This window comes from Lampetra planeri, unplaced genomic scaffold (genome assembly GCF_965212315.1).
Source record: "Lampetra planeri unplaced genomic scaffold, kcLamPlan1.2.h2 scaffold_2019, whole genome shotgun sequence".
Lineage (NCBI taxonomy): Eukaryota > Metazoa > Chordata > Hyperoartia > Petromyzontiformes > Petromyzontidae > Lampetra > Lampetra planeri.
Genome location: NW_027614775.1, coordinates 10,288 through 21,869, shown reverse-complemented (window position 1 = coordinate 21,869; position 11,582 = coordinate 10,288). Strand labels below are relative to the sequence as shown.

The following is an 11,582-nucleotide window of genomic DNA, read 5'->3' as shown; positions in this document are numbered from 1 at the left end:
TACACGACTACCTAACCATAACATAAGCAATCAAAAACTTTATAGAACGAGACAATGGACAAATTAGATTCTTGAATCGTGACCACCCCAATCGTGACAGACAACCAAATTTCCATAAGTGTGAAAACTCCGCGAGACTAGTCCTGTATCTCTCCGTCAGGCAATAGATGCATGTCTGCATTGCGTTTTGTCCTTCAGCACGAGAAACGTTCCACCTGCACGCAGAAGGGTCGACGTTTTCATTGATTCTTGTAAAATAGTCTTACCAGGCTGTTGGGGCAAAGTCTGTTGGCGGATGTCTATGAAGGCTGGCACGGCGCACGAGGGGTTTGGTCTGGCCAGCGCCACGCCCTGCCATCTTTCTCTCGTCAGCGCCGATTATTATAAGTTGTACGAGTCGAGGAAGGAGAGGCCTAAGGTCAGTTCCGATAATCAACACTAATGTTAGCCATGGTCATGATTCAAACTTAGGTCACCGGCTTTTTCAGCGTAGTGCGCTCACCGCCACGATACTGCTCGATACCCATCGCACGCATGCACACATACCTCGCCGAGCTGCAGGCTGTCCCAGTTGTCATGCACGAACGGCATCACCTCCTTCTCAAAGTCAAAGTACTTCTTCTTGTGCACCACTGTAAGGTTGTACATGCACAGCTGCGTGATGTCCACCCTGCAAGCCAGCACACGCGGCCACGTCAGAGCAAAGGACACGGAGATCGGGGCTCAACAAACACCCCGACCCCAACACCACCACACCGCTCCATCCAACACCCACCCTCTCTTCTCTCGCCTCACTTCACTCTGGACCTCACTCACCAACCCCAAGAACCCAACCCTGCTCGCCAACTCTCACTCCCTGAGTTCACCTCCTCCCATACCCCGCACATGTGTGGACCTTCATTTCTCAACCTCACTCACTGACTACATCTCTCCGACTCTCACTCCCTCCATAGCTTTACTCTTCAACCTTCACTCTGACTTAATTTGGAGCTTTCGTGACTGCAGGAATTATTCTTTGGTTCTTTCGGTAAAGTCACGTATCAAGATAAAAGAATAAAATAAAATAGTAGCATACAACGTTTCGATTGCAACACAAGCAATCATCATCAGGTATAAATTAAATAGAAACACAAATCTAGTATACTTAGAAATGTAATGTAATACAACAGAGAGTCGGATAATATAACAGTCAACACCCTACCTGGTTGATTACGTTCTTCCTAAGAATGCTAAATTTGAGAGAGAGATCAATTTAGCATTCTTAGGAAGAACGTAATCAACCAGGTAGGGTGTTGACTGTTATGTTATCCGACTCTGTTGTATTACATTACATTTCTAAGTATACTAGATTTGTGTTTCTATTTAATTTATACCTGATGATGATTGCTTGTGTTGCAATAGAAACGTCGTATGCCAGTATTTAATTGTATTTATTATGTTATCTTGATACGTGACTTTACCGAAAGAACCAAAGAATAAGCCTCACTCTGACCTCACTCCCTTACCTTGTTCACCGACTCTCACTCCCTGAGTTCACCTCCTCCCATACCCCGCTCATGTGTGGACCTTCATTTCTCAACCTCACTCACGGACTATATCTCTCTGACTCTCACTCCCTCCATAGCGTTAATCTTCAACCCTCACTCTGACCTCACTCCCTTACCTTGTTCACCGACTCTCACTCCCTCCCTGACCTTACTCATCGAGCCTGCCTCTGGGCCAGCCTAGCCCCGTAGCAGGCTCGGAGCCCTCACCAGCGCAGGGGGAGCCGCTTGATATACTCTGGTCCTGCGTTGCACACGGAGCACACGAACAGGTAGAACCTGCGGGGGAGACGCGGAGTTCATTATCAAGAAGACCAAGGTGAAAGTGAGAGTAGCATGATTGAGCAAGGTAAGTGAGCAGGTACTGTAAGATGAACGACAGGGGCAAGGTGACGTGGGGTGAACTAGGTGTGGTGACCAAGATTGAACGCAGTGTGGCGAGTGAGTTCGGTGACTTAGGTGTCAAAGTGAGGTATAGTGACTGAGCTTGGCGAGCGGGGTGAGTGAGTAGGTGAGTGAGGTAGGCGAGTGAGCTAGGTGAGAGAGGTGAGGTGAGCACCGGTCTCCGAAGTGCATGGGTCGCTCCAGGCACTGCGTGCACGCCTCGTGGAACCACTGCCGACAGCTGCAGCACTGCAGCATCTTCAGGTACCACCTGGGAGACACCACCACCACTGTTACCAGCACGCTCACCACGGCCCCGTGCTTGATAGTAGAGGTCTCGCTCTCAATCAGCCGAGTGGCATCTTTTCATCAGCTTCACAACACTGTGGAAGTTGCCAGGCCTGTTGACCCATATAAAGCTTTGGGTTTTCTCGGTCAGTTATGTCCTTTTCTATACTTGCGAAACGTGGACCCCTCTAAAGGAACATCTGCGCCGGTTTTAAACATTCAGACTGGCTTGCCTATGATCCATCTTGGATTTAACAAGACTGGATTGTGTGATCTGGAGACCGTCTGAACTTTTCCTGTCGGCAAGGCTGCGTTGGTTGGGTTACGCAGGCTGCATGCCCAGCCACGGCATGCCAAAATAGCTTCTGTGTGGGCTGGATAAAGGGGCCTAAATGGGCGCAGCAAGGGCTACACAAGAGATTGGGTGATGTGGTCCAGGAGAATGTGAAGATGAGTGGACTTGCCAATAACTGGTACAAGAGGTGTCAAGATCGGCCTGTGGAGGAGGTTTTTGAAGGGCGCAACTGGGCAGTTGAAGCAAGTCATCTTCCGATAACAACCGAGGGCAGAGGAGTCATGCTAACAACGACAAGCGGAGCACCAGGCGAACACAAACACAAGTTTTCACAGTGGAGGCACAGGTGGTGCATCTGTCAGTCATCTCAGTTAACTCATGGCATCTGGGTCTGTTCTGTCAGCGAGCCTTTGACACTTCACGTGGCTTCCAAGTGCACATCGCCTGGCACAAGCGCTGTGGTGACATCACGGCTTCTTAGTAGCGAATGGCAGTTGTTTTTGTTGGAGTTTGTATGTTTTCTCCCTGTTCTGCATGGGATTCCTCTGAGTTTTTTTCGGTTCCTCCCATAGCTAAACACACAACACAGACTAACTGACATTGGTCAAAGATCACAATGCTGAAAAATCACCTGAAATGTATTCAATTGTGCTTACACATAGCAACATCACCCTGACTGAGAAACAGTGGCAGGACCCTCCTGCACGACTTTTTCCTGAGTAAATAAGCATCATGAGAATAATATTAACAGGTGGCTTGGTGATGTCACTGAGTGGTGAATGGAGGCCACTGCTGTTGTATCTACGTGTCATTCTGTGCATCTGTGTTTGTCTTTATATGTGTGTACGCGTGTCTCCCCGCGTGTGTCCACCATCCCGCCTACTCACTCTCCAGGCCCCCCGCAGTAGCAGTAAACCTGCTGCATGTTGGTGCGGTGCTGAGTATCCCACTCCAGCTCCTCTAGGCTGTACGGCCGTGTCAGCTTCACCGTCTGCAGCGCACGTGCCTGGGGACCCTTCTTCAACGCCCCGCCACGCTGGGGACCGCACACATATAATGTAAGTTGTATTTTTTATTTTGTAAGTAGCAGCGGTGTCGTTCATGCAAATCGCATCTCAAAACGCCGTAGGATTTGTAGTGGGGCAACAGATAAAGCATGAACTGGAGCCAACAAATTCCCAAGCTTTGTGGTCCCATGTTGGGATGTTTAGCCAACTCCATTAATGTGGCGAGGAATCCGGAGCACCTTGGTAGTGGTGACAAAGATGCACTGGCGGCACTGCCAGGAGGCCTCGCACGCGATGAGCTCTGAGTCGATGTTGGGGATGTGGCACCGCTGGTGGTATCCTGGGGGGGGCACGGAGTGTCGTTCAGGGAACGCACGCGAATCCACGGGGAGACCCCCCTCATCACCGGTTGTCTCATTATTACGATTAACTAAACAGTTGTCCGCAGGCACGCTGCTCCGGCATTCTGAGTTTCACCCAATAACACTGAGCCATAGCAATCCTAAAAGGTGCCTTAGTCAGACTCTGAACCACAGCAATTAAGAATGAAAACCGTCAATAGAGATTTAGTGGCTCTCTGTTGTATTTCACATAATTTGTAGTTGTCATGTCACAGCACTACTTATTATGAAATATAAATGGGCTTGTAAATAATTGTCAATTCAAATCAGTTCTTGCCCACGAAGGAATCATGTATGGAATTTTGCATGTAGGAATCAATAATTTAATGTTTATTCTAATTATGTTCATGTTTTATGAATGGAAGACAGAACAGGGCGGAACATACGAGATGGCTGGTCCAAGCAAAAAAATCTAATTTTAATATGAAAACTACGAGAGGGATATCTAGAGGGAGCTCTAGAGGGAGCTATGGAGCTCCATCTCGTGCAGCGCTTTGCAAACCGGCAAAGTTCCAGGTGTGCTGCCGGTATTTTCGGAATTATAGTAAAGAAGTTCATCGTTCGCAAGCTGGGACTGACGATCTAGTGGAGGCCTTTCTGCTTTCAGTGGCATGACCACGCACTTGTAGGGCTGTATGCGAGTCTCCTACTAAGCCAATGCCGCGGCACGCGCTGCATCGGCTGTGTGGGGTGTGTGGGGTAGTGAGACCGTAGGGGCACTGGTTGCGTGGCGGCGCGCATGAACGAGGCTCCCTTACCCTGCCCACACTTGTCGCAGATGACGATCTCGTTGGGAGAGTCGGAAGACCCCTCCTGGCATATGGTGCAGACCATCTCTCCACTCGGGGGGCTCCCCACTGCACGGAGCGCACACGCACGCACACACACATGCACGTGTTGATTTTGACGGCGCCAAGCCACATGTCAACAAGGATGGTCAGGTCACACAGACGGCCAATTTTTTGTCAATCCACTGCTGGATGAGGGGCTTCTCCACACAGTGCGGTACATGGGGGCTATCCGACAAAACTTTGCCACACTAGTCACTGTGGGTCGGTGGAGGTGGGGAGTACAGACGTGGGAAATATATTAAAATACATTGGATTTTTCTGCACTGCCCTCTGCTGCCCACAACTTAGCTCCACAACAGCTTTTAACTGTTTTATATCTAAATTGTATTGCAGCGCGAGGTCAGCCCAGTCTTGAAATGCCTGTTGCACAGCCTCAAATTAAATCACCCACGCACACACACTAGGAAGCTGTTGTAGTTGTAAGGGTGAGTATGGACTTGGAATCCAGAGATCGACGGATCGATTCCACCTCCAGGTGCGGCAGTTGAAACAATGGGGGCAGATTTATAAATCTCCCTCCTGCCACCTGTCTACCCAACAGCAGCATAAATGGGTTCACCATCAGGTGGCATAGTGTTAGTACCATATAGTGTTAATACTGTGCTAATCGTACCTCCGATTACCACGGTTGGCTACGTACAGTGCGGAAGAAGTTCAACATACATAGTCCACCCACCTCTCCCAAGATGTCTGATCAGGGTGGAAGAAGAGGAGACCAAATAACCTCTAAAAGTCGCTTTCGTGGAAGCCCTTCCATCAGCAGTGACTCGAGCAGAAAGCAATTGCAGGGCTGCATCTTTAAATTTTTAACCGAGTTTCGAGGGCAAATGTTCCACATGGTTCGTATGATCGTGTGTGCCAAATGGACCGTTCACTCCTGACATTCCACCGGAATCCGGTAGCAGCTCCTGATTTATGGTACCGTTTCCTCGACTGAGGACAGTGACGGGTTAAACGGTATCCGTTTGACAACCCACACACAGACCTACACACCCCAAACTCACACCTCCATAACTTACGTGCTTGGATGTCCTTCCACAGGACCCAGAACTCGGAGCGATCCTCAAACGTAATGTAGCAGCTCCCCTTCTTCCTGTCCACCTGCCCAGGGTGGCAGCACAAGACGCGAGGTCAGATTGTGCGGGCTGTGGAGGTGACGACCGCAGACACAGTAAGGGTGAGGTGATCACACGCATCATGGGTGGGGTGACTACACACACAACTCTCCGCTGTCATCCTGCAAGTGGCTCACAGAGAGCTGTACACGCTAGCGGTGCCACCTTCTTGATGGTGCCCAGGTAGAAGAGTCCGTCGGACCAGCGCGCCAAAACCTCGTGGCCCAGCGCATGCCGGCACACAGGGGCCCGAGTGGGCCCTCCCTTTCTGTCTGCGTCGGGCTCTGGCCTCTCGGGTGCCGCCCTCGCTCCTGCCGCTCGCTCCTCTCCCCCCACGCTCGCCAGAGTGGCCGCAGCAGCGCTCTCCCGCCACTCTACACCATCCGTCACTGTCTCATCTCCAGCATCGGCGCGGGGCCGCGAGTATCGCTCTGCGCCGCTCCTTGCATGCCGCTTGAGGGGACTCAGGTAGTCCTCTTCCTCCTCTTCTTCCTCCTCCTCCTCCTCTTCCTCCTCCTCCTCTTCGCTGTCCGACTCCGAGACCGCACGGGCAAAACGGGGCCGGCCTGGGTCCCGCTCGGGGGAGCCGGTGACCCGCCCCATGGGTAGCGAGCGCGCCGTCACAGGGAGGGGGCTTGCGTAGGGGCCCACCGGCGTCGCCCGCTCGTGCAAGCGCTGCCCAAAGCTGGGCAGGCCGAGGTCGGTGCTGCGATCGAGCCATGCGGAGCCCACGGTGCTGCTGTCGCCCAGGAGGTCGTCACGCGACCACGCATCCCCGTGGTCGCCAGCGACGAGGGCGCCGTTGTGGGGCCGCGGCGTGGAGGTGGCGCGCACGCCGGGGAAGCTCGCCATGTCACACGAGACGCCCGTCACCTCTCATCGTCCGCAGCTGCCTTCGCCAAGCACAAGAACCCACCACACATGGGATAACATGCAGAGGTTCACACAGGGTTCTTGAACACACCGTTGTACTGCCATCTTCTGGTGACACTGCCAATCAGTGGAGTTTGGAGTTTCAGAAGGGACTGTACTGTATCGTGATTCACTCCTGCATGAAGTACAACCTCACGCCACAGAAATACAATTCCACTGTATTGTATTCAAGTACAGTAAATTCATAAAAAAATATGTAAATGAACAAAAACATTGCAGTACTGCGCTGGCAGTGGCTCTTAGGCACAATTCAATTATGAGCACCACGTTAATCCATTATAGATCATTCACACTGCCTTATAACATAAACATTTACACAAAGCTGACGTTTCAGGCAATGGCAATTCTTCACAGTACTTAAGGAGTCGGCAAAAAAGAACGATCGACTTTTATAGCCGAAGCCTGCACTTTACACTGCCGAGCGCCGAACAAACTGGGAAAGAAAGGTTAAGGTTTACAAACCGAGATATCGAATTTTACCATCAAGAGCCATCCACCACCTCAACCATTGCCGCCGCAAATGTGCGTGTCTTGCATTCGCATCGCCTAGCGAGTGTTCTCGAAAATAAAACAACTCCACACTCTTGACTGGGAGGGCAATCGCCAGCAGCCCGCACACGGCGCGAGCGAGACACACACACACAACGAGAGCCGTTGGCATTTCCCGGTATGCGAGCGCCGCGGTTAACCACCACACGGCCGGTTCCGTCAAGTGGCGGGGGACGGCTGGAAACCGGCTCAAGTCCCGGCCTGCCGCTCCAAGTGCAGTCCAGCCAATAAATCAGCCTGCCTCTTCACCCAGCCAGAGCTCACACCAACCCACAACCGTGCCTTGGAAGTGTGGCGCCCGGCCCCACCAATAATAACCTTCTTCTTGGTTCTTTCGGTAAAGTCACGTAGAAGGGAAGTAATAAAATAATGAAAATAAAACATAATAAAATATTTTATTATGTTTTATTATTATTATTTAAAATAAAACATAATAAAATATTTTATTATATTTTATTTTTATTATTTTATTACTTCCCTTCTATTTTATTATTTAAAATAAAATAAAACATAATAAAATATTTTATGTTTTATTTTTATTATTTTATTACTTCCCTTCTACGTGACTTTACCGAAAGAACCAAGAAGATGAATCCCTGCAGTCACGAAAGCTTTAAATCGAAAAATAATAACCTTGCTCCTAACTCCATCACCAAGTCCCTGCTGATGGTGCCCGTGCACACACACAGTGCTATCTAGCTCGATGCTCTTAATTCGAGATGCAACCGGCTGCTTCACTCAAATGTTCTCATGGACCTCCACAATGCAGCCCATGCTCCTATCACTTTAATTCTAGATTTGAAGCTTTCGTGACTGCAAGGATTCATAGTCTCAGTTCTTTCGGTAAAGTCGCGTAGGTAAAAAATGAAATTAAAATTAATAAAAAATAAAATCACGACGTTTCGGAGGCAACACAAGTCTCCGTCATCAGGTGGGACCGTCACAGCCAGATTTGCTGCATCAAGTGATTTTTTTCATTATTAATTTTAATTTCATTTTTTACCTACGTGACTTTACCGAAAGAACTAAGAGTATGTATCCTATCACTTTCCCATTATCTCTATCCCTAATCCATGCCCCTATCATAATCCAATGCCTCTATCGCTACCCCATGCCCCTATCCCTAATCCATGTTATCACTAAGCCATAAATAACACCTATCCCTAACCCTCTGCCATGCCCCTATCATTGTGACTCAACCCCCACGCCTCTATACCCATAGATGTCCGCCCCATTTGTTCATGACCAAAACCACAGGTCACCACGGCCGCCTTATAAACAAGTGGACACGAACGCAGCCGTGATAATAACAGCTATTGCTGTTGTTTTTATTGCCAGGGCGTCGTCGTATTATCGCCGCTGTTTGACGAAGCGAGTTACAAGCCTTGCGGGTGGCACCGTTAGGAGTGGGATCCGATGTGGTTGGCGCAACATTCCTCACGACTCGGCTAGGATTTACCTCGCTGTTAGCGCACCATTCACATTTGTTCACCTCACGACGAACCTCGGGTTTTTTTAATCTTCTCAAGATTTCGCCTTAAATTTCACTGTCGAAGAGTTTTACCTCAGATTTCACAGTCAAGAATTTTGCATTAATATTTACCGCAGATTTCACTATCGAAGAGTTTTACGTCAGATTTCAGTCAAGAATTTCACATCAATATTCACCTCAAGATTTCACTGTCAAGAGTTTGACCTCAATATTTACCTCAAGATTTCACTGTCAAGAGTTTTCCCTAAATATTTACCGCATATTTCATTGTCGAAGAGTTTTACCTCAGATTTCAGTCAAGAATTTGACATCAATATTTACCGCATATTTCACTGTCAAGAGTTTGACCTCAATATTTACCTCAAGATTTCACTGTCAAGAGTTTGACCTCACTATTTCACTGTCAACAGCTTTACCGCAGATGTCACTGTCAAGAGTTTGACATCAATATTTACCGCATGTCACTGTCAAAGAGCTTTACCACTTTTTTACCTCAATGTTTACCTCAGGTTTGCCTCGGGATTTACTTCATGTTTTACATCAGATATCACCTCAAGATCACTGCCAGTACTATTAGTGTTTACTTTGACCATGATGTTAACATGGGCAAAGTTTTACCCGAGGATTTACCTCAGGATTTTGTTTACTTCAAATTTTACAAATGTCACCTCAGTAATCACCTAAATATGTAAAAAATTACCTCAGCATTTCCCTCGGGGTCGCGGAGTTTTACCATCAATTCTTTACCATCAGGATATGTTGACATGGGAAGGGTTTGACCTGAGCCTACTTCACCTGAGAATTTACCTCAGTATTCTTTTTAACCATTGCTTTTACCTCCGGTTTTATATTAGAGATTACCTTAAGAATCACCTCAGAAAATACCTCAAGATTTACCTCGGCATCACCGTCAGTGCTTTACCATCAGTTTTTTGGGGATTTCACCAGACTACTTCACCTGAGAATTTACCACAGGATGTATGTGTTCATTGCTTTACCTTTTTTTATATTTACCGCGTGATCACCGTCAATGCTTTACCACCAGTTTACCTCAGAGGGCTTCACCTGAGACGTCTTCACCTGAAGTTACAGCTCTCGTTTCACCTCAACATTTGTACCTCAGCTGTCGCTCTTGGTGAGGGATCTATCTCTCGCTCTCTCTCTCTGTCGCCCATGTGGATGTCACCGCCAGGGTTCTCCGTTTACCTCAGCGGTGATGATTCACCTCGCGATTTCAACAAAGTTGCTGCTGCCGAGCGAATAAAATGTACCTCTCGGTGTCACCGCCAGCACCACCATCCCCACCCCGAGCCGCCGCCTCGCAACGCGTGACAAGTGACTGACGAAAGGGCAAAGATGCCCGCGATGACAACTGACGATGCAGGAGGGAGGAACGACGATTAAACGACGATGAGGGGACGCGATTCCCTCTTCACGATGGACCCCGCGGCGCCATTTTCCCCGCGGGAATTTTTCGCGCGAAAACTTTCGCGGCGCGCGCGAGCAGCCCCCCACCCCGTCGCCCGCACCGTCCCCCCCCCCCCATGACGTCACGGAAACGCGCGCGGAAACTCCGTAATGTGAGCAGCGCTACCCGCCCCCCCCCCCGGTAGCCATCTTAGGTGAGGGGAGGGGGAACGTCACCGCGGTTGCTGGGGGCGACTCGTCGGGGTGAGCGACGGGTCCGAGCGGGGCTCTCTGCTGCTGTCGTTGCTGCTGCTGCTGCCCCCTACCAAGATGGCTGGCATGGCCTCACGCGCACAGGAGTAGGGCGTGTCCACTCCGCCCACCCCCGCACTCACCCCCTAGCCCGAACAGACTGTTGGGGCAAGCGCATAGGGGCCGTCCATAAATGACGTCACGCACCTGGGGGGGGGGGGGGGTCAGACATTTGTGACGATGTGTGACGAGGGGGGGGGGTGAGAAATGTGACGTCACATCAAAATGCGCAACTTTATCTAACTATAGACAACACGTTCTACTTAATTAAATAGACTTCTTGATAAATGTTTTCTCCTACGACATCAGAGTGCAGCGCCACATTAAATACGCACTACAATGACAATAGTTTAAAGCGATTTGAAGCATGTTTTATTTTCAAGGGGGGGGGGGTCAAAAAGCGTCCAAAATTGCGTGACGTCATTTATGGACGGCCCCATACCTGTAAACCCATAATCAGTGCCCTACCTTATTACAGACCAATTCAGACCTTATTGGTCACCCTGTGGTAGTATAAATCTCAACGTTCATCCTACAACGTCCCATAACAAGGGAGAAATGTGACGTCACGTCAAAATGCGCTACTTTAAATAAATATAGAATTGTTCTAACAACACTAATTGTTATAACAACACTCCTACAACATCAGAGTGCAGCGCCACATTAAATACGCACTACAATGACAATATCTTCTTGGTTCTTTCGGTAAAGTCACGTAGAAGGAAAATATTAAAATAAAAAAAAATTAAACATAAGAGAATTATTTTATTATGTTTTATTTTTTATTATTTTATTATTTTCCTTCTACGTGACTTTAAAACATAATAAGATAATTATTTAATTATGTTTTATTTTTTATTATTTTATTACTTCCCTTTTACGTGACTTTACCGAAAGAACCAAGAAGATGAATCCCTGCAGTCACGAAAGCTTTACATCGAAATTTACAATGACAATAGTTTAAAGCGATTTGAAGCATGTTTTATATTTTTTTGGGGGGGGAA

General features: G+C 48.5%; 1 protein-coding gene across 8 annotated transcripts; it reads right to left on the bottom strand.

Moving 5' to 3' along the window:
• Window positions 1-81: 81 nt before the first annotated feature.
• LOC144740282 (metal-response element-binding transcription factor 2-like) lies at window positions 82-10,381 on the bottom strand. 8 transcript variants are annotated; one of them, XM_078623148.1, is made up of 9 exons: window positions 9,910-10,381; window positions 6,051-6,778; window positions 5,790-5,871; window positions 4,678-4,776; window positions 3,758-3,858; window positions 3,399-3,547; window positions 2,104-2,199; window positions 1,755-1,823; window positions 82-670 (listed from the first exon to the last, which is right to left on the bottom strand). In XM_078623148.1, the coding sequence occupies exons 2-9, from the start codon at window positions 6,735-6,737 to the stop codon at window positions 499-501; spliced, it is 1,455 nt and encodes a 484-aa protein (XP_078479274.1). In that variant the 5' UTR covers window positions 6,738-6,778; window positions 9,910-10,381; the 3' UTR covers window positions 82-498. The 8 variants fall into 8 exon arrangements, with proteins under 8 accessions (XP_078479274.1, XP_078479275.1, XP_078479278.1 ...); XM_078623149.1 differs by having other exon boundaries at window positions 6,051-6,774; XM_078623152.1 differs by having other exon boundaries at window positions 9,978-10,381.
• Between the last annotated feature and the right edge of the window lie 1,201 nt (window positions 10,382-11,582).